Raw genomic sequence first — 22,017 nt, forward strand, 5'->3', positions numbered from 1 at the left:
AAGCTTTGTGTTCAAGCTCAAGGGGTAGGTGACATGCCTTCCCATACACCAGCTGATATGAGGTCATCCCTATTGGTGTTTTGAAGGTTGTCTTATATGCCCAAAGAGCATCGTCCAGCCTCTTTGACCAGTCCTTTCTTGACGCTCTCATAGTTTCCTCTAGGATCCACTTTAGCTCTTTGTTGGATACCTCTGTCTGCCTACTTGTTTGAGGGTGATAAGGTGTTGCAACCTTATGTTTCACTCCATATCTCAAGAGGAGGGCTTCCAATGGTCTGTTGCAGAAGTAGCTCCCTCCATCACTAATAAGAGCTCTAGGGACTCCAAATCGGCTGAAGATGTTCCTCCTAAGGAAGTTCATGACTACCTTGTTATCATTTATCAGTGCTGTAATGGCCTCTACCGACTTAGATACATAGTCCACTGCCACTAGAATGTACTTGTTTGAGTATGAGGTAGGGAAAGGACCCATGAATTCAATTCCCATACATCAAACAACTCAAGTTCTAAGATAAACTGCTGTGGCATCTCATTTTTCTTGGGTAGATTGCCAGCTTTTTGGCATTCATTGCACCTTGATACCAATTCCTTAGCATCTTTGAATACTGTTGGCCAAAAGAATCCACATTGGAGCACCTTTGCTGCTGTTCTTTCTCCACTAAAATGGCCTCTATATGCAGATCCATGGCATTGCCACAACACCTCTTGCCCTTCTTCTTGTGAAATACATCTCCTCAAGATTTCATCAACACCCTTTTTGAACAAGTATGGCTCATCTCAGATGTAGTGTTTAGCATCATTGAGTATCTTCCCCCTCATGTGTTTGTTGATGTTGGTGGGCAACTCCCCAATAGCCTTGAAGTTGGCTATGTCAGCAAACCAAGGGCTTTCTTGAATCATCATCAACTGCTCATCAGGGAAGCTTTCATTCACTTCAAATTGTTGTGCTTCATCTTCTTTTTGTAGAATTCTTGAGAGGTGGTCAGCCATCTTGTTCTCTGCCCCACTTCTATCTTTTATCTCTATGTTGAATTCTTGAAGTACCAAGACCCACCTAATCAACCTAAGCTTGGATTCTTACTTGGCCAACAAATATTTGAGGGCTGCATGATCAGTGAAAACAGTAACTTTTGAGCCAATAATATATGATCTAAACTTATCAAAAGCAATAAACAGTAACTTTTGCATCACACATCAATTCAAAGGGTAGATCCCAGCTAGGTGGTGCTATAATAGGTGCAGAGGAAAGTCTATTTTTTAGTTCATCAAAGGCTAACATACACTCTCTATAAAAAAACAAAGAGAGTATTTGAGACAAGTAGGTTGTTGAGGGGTTTAGCAATCTTTGAAAAATCTTTTATAAACCTCCTATAGAACCCAGCATGTCCTAAAAAGCTTCTAATTGCCTTGACATTGCAAGGTGGAAGCAAATTCTCAATTACTTCCACCTTTGGCTTGTCTACTTCTATGCACTTTTTAGATATCTTATGACCAAGAACCACCCCTCCAGTTACCATGAAATGGCACTTCTCCCAATTTAAAACCAGGTTGGTTTCTTGGCATCTCTTTAGCACCATGGCAAGATGATGTAGGCAATCAGAATATGAATCCCCAAACATAGAGAAGTCGTCCATAAACACTTCAATGAACTTCTCAATCATGTCTGAAAAGATGGAGAGCATGCACCTTTGGAATGTTGCAAGTGCATTGCACAATCCAAAGGGCATTCTCCTATAAGCAAAGACTCCATAGGGACAAGTAAAAGAGGTTTTCTCCTGATCGTTTGGGTCTACAACTATTTGGTTGTAGCCAGAGTAGCCATCCAGGAAGCAGTAATATTCATGTCCTGCGAGTCTTTCAAGCATCTGGTCCATGAAAGGTAGGAGAAAGTGGTCTTTCCGGGTGGCTTCATTAAGCTTTCTATAGTCAGTGCACATGCGCCATCCGGTCACTGTTCTTATAGGTATTAGTTCATTCTTCTCATTTGGTACAACAGTGATCCCTCCTTTCTTAGGAACCACTTGGACAGGGCTTACCCAAGGACTGTCTGAGATAGGGTAAATCACCCCTGCTTGCCATAGTTTCAACACCTCCTTTTGGACTACCTCATTCATTGTTGGGTTCAGCCTTCTCTGTTGCTGCCTTGAGGGCTTAGCACCTTCCTCAAGTAGGATCTTATGCATGCACATTGAAGGACTAATTCCCTTTAGATTCGCAAGTTTCCAATCTATAGCATCCTTATGTTGTTTCAGCACTTGGATTAACTCTGCTTCTTGTTCCTCTTTCAGGTTTGAGTTAATGATTACCAGGTATGTGTTGTTATCACCCAAATAAGCATATTTCAAACTTGGGGGTAGAATTTTCAATTCCAACTTTGGTGCCTCCAAGTCCATCTTGCTTGGCCTATCCATCATGACTGATTTGTCCATAGCCTCCAGTGGTAGCTCACCACAGGAGACTTGTTGATCTTGCTCCTAGGTTTCTTCACATTGTTCTTCCTCCAGGACTCCTTGAACCAAGTTTTCAATGGTATCCACGATCATGCACTCATTAATGGCTTCCTTGGGGTAGCTCATTGCCTTGAAGACATTGAAAACTATCTTCTCTTCATGTAATCTCAAGACTAGCTCCCCTTTTTGAACATCAATTATGGCTGCAACAGTAGCTAAGAATGGCCTTCCTAAGATGATTGATGTGTTGGCTTTTTCCTCCATGTCAAGCATAACAAAATCAGCTAGGAAGATGAATTCCCCCATCTTCACCAATAGATCTTCCACCACACCATGTGGGAATTTAAACGTTCTGTCAGCCAATTGGAGTGACATTCTTATTGGCTTGGCTTCCTCTATTCTCATTCTTTTCATCATGGCCAAAGACATGAGGTTTATGCTTGCTCCGAGATCACATAATGCCTTCTCAATGTTCATTTCCCCAATGATACAGGGAATTTGGAAGCTCCCAGGATCTTTCAATTTCTGGGGGAGCTTCTTTTGTATTATAGCACTGCACTCTTCAGTAAGTACCACAGTTTCTTTCTCACCCCAATTTTTTTTCTTGTCATAAGTTCCTTTAAGAACTTGGCATAGAGTGGCATTTGTTCTAGTTCCTCAGCAAAGGGTCTATTGATCTGGAGCTTCTTGAAGATTTCTAGGAATCTAGAGAACTAGCTGTCTTTTCCATCCTTCCTCAGTCTTTGTGGGTAGGGCGCCTTTGGCACATAAGGCTTCAGGACTTGCTTTGGTGGGGATAATGCAAGGGTCTCTTCTTCCTTCTTGGTTTCAGGTTCCCTTGCTGCTTCTTCTTGGTGGCTTTGACTGGGGGTGTTTCTTCTACAACCTTTCCACTTCTTAGTGTTATGGCCTTGCACTCTCCCATTGGGTTAGCCATGGTGTCACTAGGAAAGGTGTGTGTAGACATGGGTATTTGCTTAGACAAGCTCCCTAATTGTGCCTCCAACATTGAAATTGCTACCCTTTGATTCTTTATGTTGGATCTGACCTCTTCTTGGTTAGCATCTATCTTTCTGTCAGCTTGCAGCTGTCTCTCCATAATAGTGGAGATAGTTCCGGTCAGTTATGTTGACAATTGTGCTATGGCTGCCTCCAATTTTGAGAAACTGTTGCTGGTTTCGCATGGTTGCATGGTGGGGTTAATGTATCTTGGGGGTGGCTGTTGTGTGTTTACTGTGTGGGGTGATATGATGTGTTTTGTGAGTTATAGTAGGGTCTGTTGTTGATTGATTGGTGGTTGGGGTTGTGGTTGTTGTGATGATTGGAGTGGTATAGTTTGTGGTCTTGTTGATTTTCCCACCCAAAATTTGGGTGGTTCTTTGATAAACCCATATTTTATGATATATTTTGTGCTTAATCTGAGTGATTTATTCAATCCTTCACCCACTTATTCATATTAATTGTATGGTTTTTCTTTCCCTTCCTTATTATGTGATGTATGTGAAAAACATGTTTCCTATGCTTTAAAATTAATTATTTTAATTACCTTTATTTCCATTCGATGCCGTGATTAGTGTGTTGAGTAGTTTCAGATCTTCTAAGGCAGAATGACTTAAAGGATGGAAAAGGAAACGTACAAAAATGGAAGGAAAGTGCAAAACGGAGTTTTGAAGAAACTGGCATCCACGCGATCGCATGGACGACGCGATCGCGTGCCAAGAGCGAAGAAGCATCGACGCGGCCGCATAGCTGACGCGACCGCGCGACTTGAGCGAATCGCATACGACGCGGACGCGTGACCCACGCGACCGCGTGATAAGAAGAACTCCAGGTGACGCGACCGCGTGACCCACGCGGACGCGTGACAGAGGCCACGCACTAGAAATTGCAGAAAATGCTCATAGCGGATTCTGAAGCCCTTTTTGGCCCAAATCCTAGTCCAGAAGTCATAGACCAGAGGTTATGAAGTGGAGGAATGCATCCATGGGGAGAGTATCTGAACTTTTAGTCATTTTCCATGATTTAGGTTTAGTTTGGAGAGAGGTTCTCTCCTCTCTCTCTTTAGGATTTAGGATTTAGGACTTCTCTTAGTTTTAGGAGTAACTCTCGATCCCAGGTTCAATGTTCTTTTACTTTATATTGATTTCCTATTTTCAGATACTTTATTGCTTGTATTAGTTATGTTGCCTATCTGGCCAATGCCACTTTCATGATGATTTTCTTATTTAATGATATTTGAGGTATTTCAGTTTATGATTGTTCCTTTTTATTATCCCCAATCTGAAGACAATTTTTATTCCAGTAGATACAATTTCCTTTCCTTTTGGTCTTGGTTAAGAAATCAGTAACTCAGGAGTTATCTTAGCTCAACATAATTGATAACTGTTATCTTTGCTAATTGAACTGAACTTCAATAATCCCAACCTTTTTCTTAGGAAATAAATAGGATTCGAAGGTCAACTAATTAGTCCCTTGATTTTCCTTTGCTTTAGTAAAGGTTAACTAAGTGGAATTAAAATTCAACTTTCATTATTATTGATAAGAATAACTAAGTCTGGATTTCCAATTTCTCCTACCTTACCAAAAGTCTGCTTTACAGTATTTATTTATTCTAATTGCTATTTAAATTAATTGCCATATTCACTCCTCACTCTTGAAGCCCCACATTTACAATCTCTATAACCAATAATAAGAACATACCTCCCTGCAATTCCTTGAGAAGACGACCCGAGGTTTAAATACTTCGGTTATCAATTTATTTAGGGGTTTGTTACTTGTGACAACCAAAACTTTTGTACGAAGGGATTTTTGTTGGTTTAGAAACTATATCTACAACGCGACTATTCTTATAAAATTCTTTACTAGCAAAAATCCTAACGTCAAAATGGCGCCGTTGCCGGGGAATTGCAAACGTGTGCCTTATTATTGGTTATTGTAAATATTTTTCAAAAAAAAAAATTTTCTTTTACTTGTTTATTTGTTTTTCCTTTTTCCCCCTTATTTCTGATAACTACTATGAATTCTCACCCCTCTCGCTTTGAGTTTGGTTCTAACTTTGTTGAAGGAAATAGAAACCACAGCAGGAATATGCATGAAGGTCAAGCCAATCAAGGATGGATGGAGCCAAGAGGATTTAATCAACCCTTTAGGCAACAACACCCTCCAAGATATCATGGACAACGACCATTCTACAATGCATACCCAGCTGAAAGATATGGTGGACGACCTTGTAACTACCAACAAGCCCCACCCTGTGCTCAGAGACCATCCTCTTGACACCTTTTTTTTATGTAGAAATGCAAAATGCAATGCTAATATGAATGCAGATGCAATGAATGTTATGTAAGTTTCCAGGTTCAATCAAAACTCAAGGACAAACAAAATAGACAAAGGTGAAAACTGAAAAGGGACGATCATACCATGGTGGGTTGTCTCCCACCTAGAACTTTTAGTTAAAGTCCTTAAGTTGGACATTGGATGAGCTTCCTGCTATGGTGGCTTATGTTTGAATTCGTCCAGAAATCTCCACCGGTGTTTGGAATTCCAGCATCCTCCGGGGTCCCAAACAAAGTACGTAAAGCCCTTGTGTGAGTTCAAACAGGCTTGCAGGCTCCTGGAGTATTGAATGTCAGAATAGACTCCAGGATCCCAAACTTTTCTTCTACACCAGTCTTTGTCTTGATCTACATTGGTCCAGTCGGGTGATGAGTAATCTGAATTCTGCGATCGCGTCAGTTGCGATAAAACACCTCCCACGCATCCGCGTCAATCACGCGGTCGCGTGACCTGGAAATCGGCGTAAAGATCCAACGCCCAGAAAGTTGGGCTGGAATCGTGTGGCCATTATGCGTTTCGTACAAAAGACCCACGCGATCGCATCCCTAACGCGGTCGCGTCACATGCACATACACTAATCCCACGCGACAGCGTGAGCGACGCAATCGCGTTGCCCGGATTGCACACCACCCCAAAGGAGACAGAGAGTTGTGCTGAAGCGACGCTGGAATCGTGCGTTTAGCACAATTTCAAGCGATGCGATCGCATGCCTCATGCGATCGCGTCACCCCTCTTCTATCTGTTCCATGCGTTCGCGCGACCCAAGCGATCGCGTCAGCCCCATTTTCACCCCCACCACGCGACCGCGTCCCCCACGCGATCGCGTGGATTTGAAAATATAACCCCCCTGTCACGCGAACCCTATCAGTCGCGCCACCCCCCAAACCCTCTCCTCCCTCTATTCCCCCCCAACCCACACAACCACCACCCACCCACCACCGGCGGCCACCACCGCACCCGCCGACCACCCAGAACCCGCCGCCACACCACCCACCTCCCTCCTACCCCCACTTTCTCCTTCTTCTTCCCATCTTCTCCCACCACCGCCGCTGCCCCCCACCCATCCGCGATCGCCGCCACAGCAGCTGCACCACCTCCAACCACCACCGCCACCCCCAGTCGCCTCTCTGCCCCATTCCCCTTCTTCGCCCACCAGGTTCCGCATCACGTCCCATTCTATCCATTCGTAGTTCGTTCATATCTTTCTGTTTTTTGTTCATCATTAGGATAGATAGATATGCATGTTGTAGTGGATTTTTAGGTTGTTAGGTAGCTTAGGCTATGGTTAGTGGATTTAGGCCTGATAATTACACCGTTCGTGTTTATTGCTTTCTGTTTTTGCAATCCTGTTGCTACTCTGATGTTAGTTCATATGCTGCAAATTCTTATTTCATACTGCTCTTTACACTGAATTTTCATGCTTATATTTCTTATATGTAATTCCAAGCTTTAATTTTAATTCATATGAACTATTTGATTGCTGTTTATTTTTCGGGAATATCCAATTTTAAGCCGGAATGCTGTCCAAATTTCTGTAAAATATTCTTATTCATGTTTTGGTTTGCAATTTTTGAACTCTGTTTTCCTCTGCTTTACCCAAACCATTTCATGAATGCCAAGGCAAGCTTCATTATCCTTTTTGATTTCCTGGTTCATAACCTGCTTCTGTGATGTTTGATTCTAATTTTTACTTCCTTTATATCTACTTGAATCAGCATCAACCTGTTTCCCTTGTTTGGTTATGAGTTCCTTATAGTTCCTACTTGTGAACCCTTGTTACTTGGAATTTTTCATTATGTCACTTACCTTAACCCAATTTTTATCAAACTTTTTCAACACTAACCAAACTAACCTTTTGAAAAAAAAAATTTCTCTAGCTTTTCACTTTCTTTTAACCTTCTAACCATGGCATAATGATAATTTTTCTTTTTATCCTGAATTCAATTATAATTCCTTATTTTATCTCTCCCTTGCCACTTTGTGTTTTCTTTGACTATATGCTTATTTGCCTTCCTATTTTTATATATCCTGGTTTTCCCATTTTTCAGGATGTCTGCCTCCCAGAGGAAAGGAAAAGGCAAGGCTACTACTGGCAAGCGTAAAAGAGGAGAATCCTCCATGTCCATCATTGATCTGATGCATGACTCCTCCTGGAGGGAAAAGAACTTTACCCAACAGGAAAAAGCTGACCAGCTGCTCCCTGCCAATGATCCAGTGAAATTTGCAAACTGGTACTGTGAGCTGAAGTATCCGGTGTTTGCAACCTCCAGGAACCTATACCTGGAGAGGACTCTGAAGATCCCATGAGAACTCCAGCAATACACCACTGAGCAAATCAAACAAAGAGGCTGGTTCTTTCTGGAGAGAAATTTGGCTGAGGTTAATGCATCTTGGGTAAGGGAATTCTACTGCAACTACTTCTTGACTTCCCTGGATACAGTACACCTTAGGGGAAAGCAGATTCTGGTCACTGAAGAGGCCATAGAGGACATTCTACAGCTCCCACCTAAGTCCGATCAGCCTAATGGCTACAAAAAGGCTGAAGAGGACATGCGCTTGTTGAAGTTTGATTGGGATGCTGTTAAGGCGAGGATAGCCTTGGACCCGACTGTTCCTTGGGAGATGGGTCAGGACACCACCTTGCCCAAGGGAATCAAGAGAGCATACTTAAATGATGAGGCTCGGTTATGGCATCAGATCCTGCGTAATTATGTGATGCCGAGTACTCATGAGACAGAGATTCCAGCTGCTATGATCACCCTCCTATGGTGTGTGATGGAGGGTAAGGACCTGTACTTGCCATGATTTATCCGGACCTACATGGCCAGGGTCCACATCCGAGGCACTCTCCCCTTTCCCTATTTGGTTACACAGATGGGCCGTCGAGCTGACGTGCCTTGGGAGGATGCCGATGAGAGACCACCGGCTGCGAACTGTAGGAAGATCATTCCTCACAGTAAAAACTTCCTAGCTTTGGGCTACAGACCACCACCCTTCACCGCTACTGATGAGACAGCCCCACCGTCCGCCGGATCCTCTTCCTCCACAGTTGCCCCTGCTACCACCACTGCACCTCCACCTACCTCAGAGCCAGTGTACCGCCTCGTGCATCGCTTGTTCTGACAGTTAGATCAGATGGAGCGCTGTAACCGGCGCCGGTATGAGAGATCAGAGCGTCGCAGCAAGTGACGCTATGAGCATCTGAAGCTGATGATCCGACAAGGCAGTGACATCCCCTTCGAGCCTGACTCACCATCAGAGCCATCAGAGGAGGAAGCGGATGAGCACGAGGAGGAGACTCATTCCCAGGAGGAGACCCATCCGTAGGCAAGCACAGAGCAGGCTGCTCCCCAGGCAGAGGTCCCACATCAGATTGAGGCTGCAGATTCTGAGATCCCGGTCCAGTCAGCACCTCCTCTACAGCAGTCTGATCCTCAGCCCACCACCACTGAGACTCCAGCTACCATTCCTACCAGTGATGACACCCCTTCACACCCAGCTTGAGTGTGCATCGAGGGCGATGCTTTATTTTAAGTGTGGGGAGGTCGCCATTTCTGGCGTATTATCTTGGTGAACCACTACAGACTCTTTTCTTTTATTTTGGATATTTTTCTGTATTTTCTCTTTATTTTCATTTTTCTTTTTATTTTCTTAGTACTTATACATTGCTACTTTCATGTATTTTTACTCTATTTCTGCATTTTGCACTTTAGTTCATATTTTAGCCATTTAGTTTAGTTTGCAGTTCTAACTTATTAGCTATAGAGTAGGTGGATTAATTAGTATAGTTTACCCTTTTAGTATATTATAGTTGACTTAATTGAAAATTAAAAAGGAAGTAAGCTAGAGACTTTAACAAAGTTATAAACAATCCACACCTTGTATATATAGCATTACATGTTAGTTAGTTAACAGCATTTCATCAAGGAGAAACACTAAAACCTTAAAGGCCACCTAAAACAATTTTTTATGAGAATAATGGGAATTTTTAACTAAACCTCCATGACATACATGAGTGATATATGATTTATGATTTTGAGAACATACAGCCTGTGAGTTTCGAGCTTAATTGTATGGTTACATTTAAACCATAATATTTTATTCCTGTGTGTTCCACTCTTCTTTTTTATTCTGGTGTTCTTTGCTCTGTTTTAATCTATGTGTCCAGTTATAGAATATAGATACATGCCAATAGAGTGATTGAGGCCTTGTTTGATTTTAACTCACTATCCCAAATAAAGCCTACCTTTTATGCCATCATTGTTAGCCCGTTTGAACCTTTTAATCCCCTCTTGTTCTATAACCACATTACTAGCCTTAAGTAGAAAAACAAATAAAAAACCCCAAGTTGAATCCTTGGTTAGCTTAAGATAGAAATTGTGTAATTAATTAAGTGTGGAGAAACTTTATGGGAACATGGATAACATAAACAAGGGTAAAAAAAATTTTGAAAAGAAATTAAGAATTTTTCGGAAACATGCTCATGTGAAATTAAAATAATTAAATACCATGTGCATTAAAAAAAAGTTTTTATTTTCAATAAGAGGGATACAAAAGAATTCCCCAAAAATGTAAATTAAAGCAATTGCACATGGTATAAGAACAAAATATGAGCATGTGACATAAAAAGTGGGAATTATAGGAAAATGGGTAAAGAAGCTTTACTTTAGAAATTATGTATGTTAGGTGAGATCTTAGACTAATTAAAGATTCACTTATTAGCTCACTTAGCCTTATACATATACCCTTACCTTTACCTTGACCCCATTACAACCTCAATTAAAGACCGCATGATTTTTGGTATGTCTATATTTTATAATTGTTGATTGGTTAGATGAAAAACAAAGTTATAGAAAGTAAGGATAAAAAGAAGAATAGAGTGATTAACCCAATAAACACTGAGTGACTAAAGAGTAAACACAAAATCCAGTGAGGGTTCACTAACTCATTAACATATATCTCTGCTTAAATTACTAATTGTCTTGCAAGTTTATTAAATGTTTTTTCTCTCCCATCTCAATTGTAAAAGTGCTTTATCATTATCTAAGGTTGGCTCTATATATATATGGATCCTTGAGAATGTGAATTGATTTAACTACATGTAAGCTTTATATATGAGTGAATAAAATTAGAATTGCATCATGCATTTAGTTAGTTGCATTTAGATTAGAATTGCATTGTATGGCATTCAACCACTTCAACCTTACTTTTTACCTTGGACATAGCATGAGGACATGCTATTACTTAAGTGTGGGGAGGTTGATAAACCCATATTTTATGATATATTTTGTGCTTAATCTGAGTGATTTATTCAATCCTTCACCCACTTATTCATATTAATTGTATGGTTTTTCTTTCCCTTCCTTATTATGTGATGTATGTGAAAAATATGTTTCCTATGCTTTAAAATTAATTATTTTAATTACCTTTATTTCCATTCGATGTCGTGATTAGGGTGTTGAGTAGTTTCAGATCTTCTAAGGCAGAATGACTTAAAGGATGGAAAAGGAAACGTACAAAAATGGAAGGAAAGTGCAAAATGGAGTTTTGAAGAAACTGGCATCCACGCGATCGCATGGATGACGCGATCGCGTGCCAAGAGCGAAGAAGCATCGACGCGGCCGCATGGCTGACACGATCGCGTGACTTGAGTGAATCGCATACGATGCGGACGCGTGACCCACACGACCGCGTGATAAGAAGAACTCCTGGTGACGCGACCGCGTGACCCACGCGGACGCGTGACAGAGGCCACGCACCAGAAATTGTAGAAAACATTCATAGCGGATTCTGAAGCCCTTTTTGGCCCAAATCCAAGTCCAGAAGTCATAGACCAGAGGTTATGAAGTGGAGGAATGCATCCATGGGGAGAGTATCCAAATTTTTAGTCACTTTCCATGATTTAGGTTTAGTTTGGAGAGAGGTTTTCTCCTCTCTCTCTTTAGGATTTAGGATTTAGGACTTCTCTTAGTTTTAGGAGTAACTCTCGATCCCAGGTTCAATGTTCTTTTACTTTATATTGATTTCCTATTTTGAGATACTTTATTACTTGTATTAGTTATGTTGCCTATCTGGCCTATGCCACTTTTATGATGATTTTCTTATTTAATGATATTTGAGGTATTTTAGTTTATGATTGTTCCTTTTTATTATCCCCAATCTGAAGACAACTTTTATTCCAGTAGATACAATTTCCTTTCCTTTTGGTCTTGGTTAAGAAATCAGTAACACTTGCTAATTGAACTGAACTTCAATAATCCCAACCTTTTCTTAGGAAATAAATAGGATTCGAAGGTCAACTAATTAGTCCCTTGATTTTCCTTTGCTTTAGTAAAGGTTAACTAAGTGGAATTAAAATTCAACTTTCATTATTATTGATAAGAATAACTAAGTCTGGATTTCCAATTTCTCCTACCTTACCAAAAGTCTGCTTTACAGTATTTATTTATTCTAATTGCTATTTAAATTAATTGCCATATTCACTCCTCACTCTTGAAGCCCCACATTTACAATCTCCATAACCAATAATAATAACATACCTCCTTGCACTTCCTTGAGAAGACGACCCAAGGTTTAAATACTTCGGTTATCAATTTATTTAGGGGTTTATTACTTGTGACAACCAAAACGTTTGTACGAATGGATTTTTGTTGGTTTAGAAACTATATCTACAACGCGACTATTCTTATAAAATTCTTTACTAGCAAAAATCCTAACGTCATTCTTCCAACTTGGGTTGTATGTTTTTGAGTTTGGATCATATGGTGGTCTAGAAGGATTGTTCACATAGTTTGCCTGCTCCCATTCACATTCAACTTTTGGTGCATCTTCTTCTTATGGTGGTGCTTGAGCTTGGACAATTGAGACTTGGCTTGCCTCTACCTTCTTTGTTAAGGCTGCTAATTGTGCTGCGATTGCCTTGTTTTGTGCTAACAAGGCGTCCATAGAGTTGAGTTCCAGCACTCCTCTCTTTTGAGCTCTTTCTGAAGCATAGAAGTACTCATTTTCGGCTACAATCTCAATAACATCTATGGCCTGTTCAATAGTTTTCTTCTTGTTGAGTGAACCCCCTGAAGAGTGGTCCATAGCTTTCTTTGCTTCATATGATAGCCCTTCATAGAAGATGTGTAGTTAAACTCATTTGTTGAACATATCCGGAGGGCACTTCCTTGTCAAGTCTTTGAACCTCTCCCAGGCCTCATAAAGTGTTTCACCATCTTGCTGCCTAAAGGTTTGCACCTCAGTTCTCAACCTATTGACTCTCTGGGGAGGGTAGAATCTTGCTAGAAATTTATTCACAACCTCCTTCCAAGTGGTCCAGCTCTCCTTGGGGAATGCATCCAACCACTTTGTTGCCTTTTCTCTGAGTGAGAAAGGGAACAATAGTAGCTTGTAGGTGTCAAGGTGTACACCATTGGATTTTATAGTGTCGCATATCCTCAAGAATGTAGTGAGATGTTGGTTTGGGTCGTCTTGGGCACCCCCTCCATATGAATAATTATTCTGGACCAGTGTGATGAGTTGAGGTTTCAACTCAAAGTTTTTAGCATGGATTGTTGGCTTTAGAATGCTGCTGCCACAGTTTCCTGGATTTGGGTTGATGTAAGAGCCTAAGACTCTTCTCTCTTGCCCAACATGATTGCCAGCTTCCTCTCCAACATGGTTATGCACTTCTTCCTCCATAGTAGCTCCCAGATCTTCCTCCACTACTTCCTCTCCAACTATTCCTTTGCCTCTTGCTTCCCTCCTTAATCTAAGGAAGGTCCTCTCAGGTTCACTATCAAAGAAGGATGAAGTTTCTCCACTTCTACCTGTCATACATTCAACAAATAGCCAGCAGAGGACAAGTAAAGTAAAATTTCTTATTGAAGTTAGCGATTAGCTTGGTTGATGCAATTGATCAAACAGTTAATATGGCAGTAAGAAGACTTGAAATATGAACAATGAGTAAAAAAATTATTAAAGCAAAAACAAAATAGAATAAGAAAGAAGAGAAAAGAAACTGAAAAGGAATTAACAAGGTAATTAAAATGCTTAATCTAGCTCCCCAATCAATTTAGTAATTGTCAAATTCAAACCAATCCTTGGCAACGGCACCATAAAACTTGATGACCGGAATTCACGCCCTTCAAAATTTTGATTATGAACCCGTTCTTTTGGCAAGCGCACCAAAATTATCGTCAAGTAATAACCCACAGTGGAATGGGATCGTATCCAAAGATATTGGTAGATTTGAGCAATCTTAATCAATTGATGAATTAGTTAAACTGAGCAATATAGAGTACGATTGCAGAATTGTAATTAAACAGGAAAGTAAATGACTCAAAAGTAAAGAGAAGTAGTAAAGTGCATAAAGGAAAATGGCAGTAATGTAAAGTGTAGAATCATAAATGACTTAATTGTAAATGGGAATGGGGATTAACAGAATTGTAAAGAAAAGCTATAAAAAAATGTGGAAAATAAGAATAGGGGAACTCATTGAGATTGGGAGATATTGTTCTCTTTGGATTAAATCCAGCTCATCCCATCTTCAATCATGTAACTCATTGACCTCTTGGAAATCATGATTGATTGAGCCACAATCCCTTAGTGATTCAATCTCTCAAATCTTGATAATCAGCCAATTCCTTGGTCTAATTGCTCATAAAGAGAGATATGCTTGGTCCCTGATTATACCACATATCCTTGTAGATCCAGAATAGAGGGTGGATTATATGTCACCATATCCAATCACCAAAACCCAAATCTACTCATATGTAAGAAGGGATTTCAAGCATGGTTCCATGTTTCCTTTACAAAGGTTCCCATGAAACCGATTTTGCATTCAACCTCTTTCCCAAGATAATTGAACACTAGCAATAAAATGAAATTCCTTCTAGCAAATCAAAGAGAAGATAAAGAGAAGAAGAAATTCCCTATCATTAATCCATCAAGTACAACAGAGCTCCATCTCTCAATGAGAGGGAATTTAGCTACTCATAGCTTAGAGAAAGTACATGAGATGGGAGAGATGATGTGAAAGTAAATCTAACTATTACTTTTACAAAACTACTACGCAATCCCTCAATAATCACCCCCTTTGTCAATACTTCCAGGGGTTATTTATACTACTCCTACTACTAAAATTAAAAAAATACAAAAAGAAAAGAAAATTACAATTGGAGGGAAAAAGAAAACTCAACAAACGTGACCTTCAGTGGCTGGCGTGTGACTGGCGCTTCATTAGCATGCCACGCACAGCTCCAATTTTGGCTTGGCGTGCCATGTCCAACTCTTCAAGTGGCACGCTGATACACAAATTCGTGAGTTCACACTTTTCTCACAACTCCGCACAACTGACCAGCAAGTACACTAGGTCGTCCAAGTAATACCTTACGTGAGTAAGGGTCGATCCCACGGAGATTGTCGGCTTAAAGCAAGCTATGGTCATCTTGTAAATCTCAGTCAGGCGGATTCAAATGGTTATAAGGTTTTGATAATGAATAGAGAAATAAAACATAAAATAGGATAGAGATACTTATGCAATTCATTGGTGGAAATTTCAGATAAGCGTATGGAGATGCTTTGTTCCCTCTGAGCCTCTGCTTTCCTATTGTCCTTATCCAATCATGCGTACTCCCTTCCATGGCAAGCTGTATGTTGGGGGATCACCGTTGTCAATGGCTACCGTCCGCCCTCTCAGTGAAAATGGTCCGGCTACGGGTTACGTAGGGCTAATCATCTGTCGGTTCTTGATCGTGTCGGAATAAGATCCATTGTTCCTTTTGCACACTGTCACTGTGCCCAACAGTCACGAGTTTGAAGCTCGTCACAGTCATCCCATCCCAGATCCTACTCGGAATACCACAGACAAGGTTTATACCACGAAGACTCTGATCTCACGGAATGGAAGGCTCTGTTGTCAGGAGAGGCAACCATGCGTCATGGACCAGGAGGCCAAGAGATATACATTCAAGCTTGTTTTCATGTAGAATGGAAGTGGTTGTCAGGCACGCGTTCATAAGTGAGAATGGTGATGAGTGTCACTTGATCAACATATTCATTATGTTGAGCTGCAAATGAATATCTTAGAACAAGAATAAGAGTGAATTGAAAAGAAAAACAATAGTACTTTGCATTAATACATGAGGAACAGCAGAGCTCCACACCTTAATCTATGAGGTGTAGAAATTCCACCGTTGAAAATACATAAGTGATGAAGGTTCAAGCATGGCCGAATGGCCAGCCCCCTAAACATGATCAAGAAATCAAAAGTGATCCAAAGATAGTCTCAAAAATGATCTAAAGGTATGAATACAATAGTAAAAAGTGCTATTTATACTAAACTAGTAAACTAGGTTTACAGAAAATGAGTAACTAAGTGTAGATAGTGCAGAAATCCACTTCCGAGGCCTACTTGGTGTGTGTTTGGGCTGAGCAATGAAGCTTTCACGTGCATAGGCTCTTCTTGGAGTTTAAATGCCAGTTTTGGTGCTAGTTTGGGCGTTTAACTCCAGCTTTGGTGCCAGTTCTGGTGTTTTATGCCAGAAAAGGGTCTCTGGTGGGCGTTTGGACGCCAGTTTGGGCCATAAAATCTCGGGTAAAGTATGAACTATTATACATTATTGGAAATCCCATGATATTTGCTTTCCAATGCAATTAAAAGCGCGCCAATTGGGCTTCTGTAGCTTCAGAAAATTCACTTTGAGTGCAGGGAGGTCAGAATCCAACAGCATCTTCAGTCCTTTCTTAGCCTATGAATCAGATTTTCGCTTAGGTCCCTCAATTTCAGCCAGAAAATACCTGAAATCACAGAAAAAATACACAAACTCATTGTAAAGTCCAAAAATGTGATTTTTGCATAAAAATAATAAAAATATACTAAAAAGTAACTAAAACATATTAAAAACTACCTAAAAACAATGCGAAAAAGCGTATAAATTATCCGCTCATCACAACACCAAACTTAAATTGTTGCTTGTCCCCAAGCAACCGAAAATAAAATAGGATAAAAAGAAGAGAATATACAATAAATCTCAAAATATCAATGAAACTTAGTCCCAATTAGATGAGCGGGGCTAGTAGCTTTTTGCCTTTGAACAGTTTTGGCATCTCACTTTATCCTTTGAAATTTAGAATGATTGGAATCTATAGGAACTCATAATTAAGATAGTGTTATTTCTTCTCCTAGTTCAGTATGTTGATTCTTGAACACAACTACTTTATGAGTCTTGGCCGTGACCCTAAGCACTTTGTTCTCCAGTATTACCACCGGATACATGAATGCCACAGACACATAACTGGGTGAACCTTTTCAGATTATGACTCAGCTTTGCTAAAGTCCCCAGTTAGAGGTGTCCAGAGTTCTTAAGGACACTCTTTTGCTTTGGATCACGACTTTAACCACTCAGTCTCAAGCTTTTCACTTGGACCTTCATGCCACAAGCACATGGTTAGGGATAGCTTGATTTAGCCACTTATGCCAGGATTTTGTTCCTTTGGGCCCTCCTATCCATTAATGCTCAAAGCCTTGGATCCTTTTTACCCTTGCCTTTTGGTTTTAAGGGCTATTGGATTTTTCTGCTTGCTTTTTTTGCCACTTTTTTTTTGCAAGCTTTGTTATTCACTGCTTTTTCTTGCTTCAAGAATCAATTTTATGATTTTTCAGATCATCAATAACATTTCTCTTTTTTTCATCATTCTTTCAAGAGCCAACAAATTTAACATTCATAAACTTCACTATAAAAAATATGCATTGTTCAAGCATTCATTTAGAAAACAAAAAGTATTGCCACCACATCAAAATAATTAGACTAATTTCAAGATAAAAGTCGAAATCCATGTACTTCTTGTTCTTTTGTAATTATGAACATTTTTTATTTAAGAAAGGTGAAGGATTTATGGGACATTCATAGCTTCAAGGCATAGACACTAGACACTAATGATCATGTAATAGAGATACAAACATAGACAAACATAAAGCATAAAAAATCAAAAAACAGAAAAACAAATAACAAGGAAATTAAAGAACGGGTCCACCTTAGTGATGGCGGCTAGTTCTCCTTCTTGAAGATCCTATGGAGTGCTTGAGCTCCTTAATGTCTCTTCCTTGCCTTTGTTGTTCTTCCCTCATGGCACTTTGGTCTTCTCTAATTTCATGGAGTATGATGGAATGCTCTTGGTGCTCCATCCTTAGTTACTCCATATTGGAACTCAAATCTCCTAGAGAAGTGTTGAGTTGTTCCCAATAGTTGTGTAGAGAAAAATGCATCCCTTGAGGTATCTCAGGGATTTCTTGATGAGGGACTTCCTCATGCATTTGTTGAGGTCCATGAGTGGGCTCTCTTTTTTACTCCATCCTCTTTTTAGTGATGGGCTTGTCCTCTTCAATGAGGATGTCTTCCTCTATGACAATTCCAGCTAAACTGCATAGGTGACAAAATGAGATGAGGAAAGGCTAACCTTGCCAAAGTGGAGGGCTTGTCAGCCACTTTGTAAAGTTCTAGAGGTATGATCTCATGAACTTCCACTTCCTCTCCAATCATGATGCTATGGATCATAATGGCCCGAACCACAGTTACTTCGGATCGGTTGCTAGTAGGAATGATAGAGCGTTGGATGAACTCCAACCATCCTCTAGCCATGGGTTTGAGGTCAAGCCTTCTTAGTTGAACCGGCTTGCCTTTGGAGTCTCTCTTCCATTGGGCTCCTTCCATACAGATGTCCATGAGGACTTGGTCCAACCTTTGATCAAAGTTGACCCTTCTTGTGAATGGATGAAGATCTCTTTACATCATTGGCATGTTGAACGCCAACCTCACATTTTCTGGACTGAAATCTAAGTATTTCCCCCGAACTATTGTGAGCCAATTCTTTAGGTTTGGGTTCATACTTTGATCATGGTTCTTGGTGATCCATGCATTAGCATAGAACTCTTGAACCATTAAGATTCTGACTTGTTAAATGGGATTGGTGAGAGCTTCCCATCCTCTTCTCCTAATCTCATGTCGGATCTCTGGATATTCACTCTTTTCGAGCTTGAAGGAGACTTCGGGGATCACCTTCTTCTTGGCCACAACTTCATAAAAGTGGTCTTGATGGACCTTTGAGATGAACCTCTCCATCTCCCATGACTCGGAGGTGGAAGTAATTGTCTTCCCCTTCCTCTTTCTAGAGGTTTCTCTGGCCTTAGGTGCCATTAATGGTTATTGAAAACAAAAAGCAACGCTTTTTCCAACACCAAACTTAAAAGGTTTGCTCGTCCTCGAGCAAGAGAAGAAACAAGGGAGGAGAAGACGAAGAAAACGGAGGAGATGGAGAGGTGTGAGTGGTTCGGCCAAGGAGGGAAAGAAGTGTTTATGATGTGTGAAAATGAAGGAGGGATGAGGGGTTTATATAGGAGTGGAGAGAGGGGTAGGGTTCGAGTAAGAAGGGGTAGGTTTGGGAGGGAAATGGTTTGAATTTGAGTGGGTGGGGGTAGATGGGTTGTATGATGGGTTTATGGGAATTAGGGAATGGATGTGAGCGGTAAAGAGAATATGGGGAAGAGGGTAAGATTTGATAGGTGAGGGGTATTTGGGGAAGGGTGTTATTGGAATTTGTGAAGAAGAGAGAGAGTGAGTTGAGGTAGGTGGGGATCCTGTGGGGTTCATAGATCCTGAGGTGTCAAGGATTTCTCATCCTTGCACCTTTCAAGCGTTAAACTCCCTCCATGTGCCATTCCTGGCGTTTAAATGCCGGGCTGATGTCCTTTTCTGGTGTTTAAACGCCAGTTTGCTGCCTTTTTCTGGCGTTTAAACACCCAGAAAGGTGCCAGACTAGGCATTTAAACACCCATTTTTATACCTTTGCTGGCGTTTAAACGCCAGTTTGCTTGTCAGTTCTGGTGTTTAATGCCCAGAATGGTGCCATGCTGGGCGTTAAATGCCCATTTTGGTATCCTTATTGGCGTTTAAACGCCAGTAAGCTCTTCCTCTAGGGTGTGCTATTTTTTATGCTGTTTTTTATTTTGCTTTAATTTTTGCAGTAGTTTTTGTGACTCCACATGATCATGATCCTAAAGAAAACATAAAATAACATAGATAAATAAAATAAAATTGGGTTTCCTCCCAATAAGCGCTTCTTTAATGTCAATAGCTTGATAGTGAGCTCTTTTTAGAGCTTCACAGATGCTCAGAGCATGGTTGTGGCCTCCCAACACCAAACTTAGAGTTTGAGTGTGGGCGCTCTATCTGACTCTGTATTGAGAGAAGCTTTTCAAGCTTCTTCTCCATGTTTACCGAAGAAGATCCTTGAGCCTTAAACACAAGGTAGTCCTCATTCACCTGAAGGACTAACTCTCCTCTGTCTACATCAATCACAGCCTTTGCTGTGGCTAGGAAGGATCTTCCAAGGATGATAGATTCATTTTCATCCTTCCCAGTATCTAGGATTATGAAATCAGCAGGGATGTAAAGGTCTTCAACCTTTACCAAGACATCCTCTACAAGTCCATAAGCCTATTTCTTTAATTTGTCTGCCATCTCTAGTGAGATTCTTGCAGTTTGTACCTCAAAGATCCCTTGTTTCTCCATTACAGAGAGTGGAATGAGGTTGATACTTGGTCCTAGGTCACACAGAGCCTTTTCAAAGGTCATGGTGTCTACGGTGCAAGGTATCAAGAACCTTCCAGTATCCTCTTTCTTTTGAGGTAACTTCAGCTGAACCAATGCACAAACTTCATTGATGAGCAATAGAGGTTCATCCTCCCTAGTCTTATTACCGAATAATTTGGCATTCAGCTTCATGATTGCTCCTAGATATTGAGCAACTTGCTCTTCAATAACATTTTTGTCCTCTTCAGAGGAAGAATATTTGTCAAAGCTCATGATTGGTAATAGTAGGTTCAGTGGAATCTCTATGGTCTCTAGATGAGCCTCAAATTCCTGTGGTTCCTCAATAGGGGACTCCTTGTAGTCTAGCAGACGTCTCATGAGGTCTTCCTTACTATGAATCACATCCTCCTCCTCTTCTATAGGTTCGGCCATTTTGGTCATATTAATGGCCTTGTAGTCTCTTTTTGGATTCTCTTCTTTATTTATTGGGAGAGTACTAGGAAGGGTTTCAGTAATTCTTTTACTTAGCTAACCCACTTGTGCCTCCAAATTTCTTATGGAGGACCGTGCCTCGATCATGAAACTGAGGGTGGTCTTAGATAGATCAGAGACTATGTTTGCTAAGCTAGAGAGGCTCTGCTCAGAATTTTCTGTCTGTTGCTGAGAAGATGATGGGAAAGGCTTGCTATTGCCAAACTTGTTTCTCCTACCATTATTGTTATTGAAGCCTTGTTGAGGCTTCTATTGATCCTTCCATGAGAAATTTGGGTGATTCCTCTATGAAGGATTATAGGTGTTTCCATAGGATTCTCCCATGTAATTCACCTCTTCCATTGCAAGATTCTCAGGGTCATAAGTTTCTCCTTCAGAAGATGCGACTTTAGCTTGCAATCCAGTCAGACTCTGAGAAAAAATATTGACTTGCTGAGTCAATATTTTGTTTTGAGCCAATATGGCATTCAGAGTGTCAATCTCAAGAACTCCTTTCCTTTGAGTCACCCCATTATTCACAGGATTTCTCTCAAAAGTGTACATGAACTGGTTATTTGCAACCATTTCAATGAGTTCCTGGGCTTTTGCAGGCATTTTCAGATGAGGAGATCCACCAGCAGAGTGGTTCAATGACATCTTGGATAACTCAGATAGACCATCATAGAATATACATATGATGCTCCATTCTGGAAACATGTCAGAAGGACACCTTTTGGTTAATTGCTTGTATCTTTCCCAAGTATCATAGAAGGATTCACCTTCCTTCTGTCTGAAGGTTTGGACATCCACTCTGAGCTTACTCATCTTTTGAGGTGGATAGAATTTGGTCAAGAAAGCATTGACCAGCTTGTCCCAAGAGTTCAGGCTTTCTCTAGGTTGTGAGTCCAACCATGTCCTAGCTCTGTCTCTCACAGCAAAGGGAAAAAGCATAAGTCTATAGACCTCGGGATCAACCCCATTGGTCTTAACAGTATCACAAATCTGCAAGAATTCAGATAAGAACTGATGAGGATCTTCTGATGGAAGTCCATAAAACTTGCAGTTCTGCTGCATTAGAGAAACTAATTGAGGCTTAAGCTCAAAGTTGTTTGCTCTAATGGCAGGAATTGAGATGCTTCTTCCATAGAAGTTGGAAGTTGGTGCAGCATAGTCACCAAGCATCTTCC

At 40.6% G+C, this 22,017-nt stretch overlaps 1 protein-coding gene and 1 non-coding gene across 2 annotated transcripts; one reads left to right on the plus strand and one right to left on the minus strand.

Annotated features, from left to right (window-relative positions):
* Window positions 1-2,474: 2,474 nt before the first annotated feature.
* Window positions 2,475-2,927, minus strand: LOC130980831 (uncharacterized). The gene has a single exon (XM_057904474.1). The coding sequence runs from the start codon at window positions 2,925-2,927 to the stop codon at window positions 2,475-2,477; it is 453 nt and encodes a 150-aa protein (XP_057760457.1).
* An 18,618-nt stretch (window positions 2,928-21,545) lies between these two features.
* LOC130949904 (small nucleolar RNA R71) lies at window positions 21,546-21,649 on the plus strand. The gene has a single exon (XR_009073485.1). It is a non-coding gene; the product is annotated as a small nucleolar RNA R71 (small nucleolar RNA).
* Window positions 21,650-22,017: the final 368 nt, after the last annotated feature.

The sequence above is a fragment of the Arachis stenosperma genome, chromosome 1, assembly GCF_014773155.1.
Source record: "Arachis stenosperma cultivar V10309 chromosome 1, arast.V10309.gnm1.PFL2, whole genome shotgun sequence".
NCBI lineage: Eukaryota > Viridiplantae > Streptophyta > Magnoliopsida > Fabales > Fabaceae > Arachis > Arachis stenosperma.

Excerpts from the sequence above, each read along its gene's own strand:
- LOC130980831 (XM_057904474.1), bottom strand. The coding sequence starts at position 2,927 with ATGAACATTGAGAAGGCATTATGTGATCTCGGAGCAAGCATAAACCTC.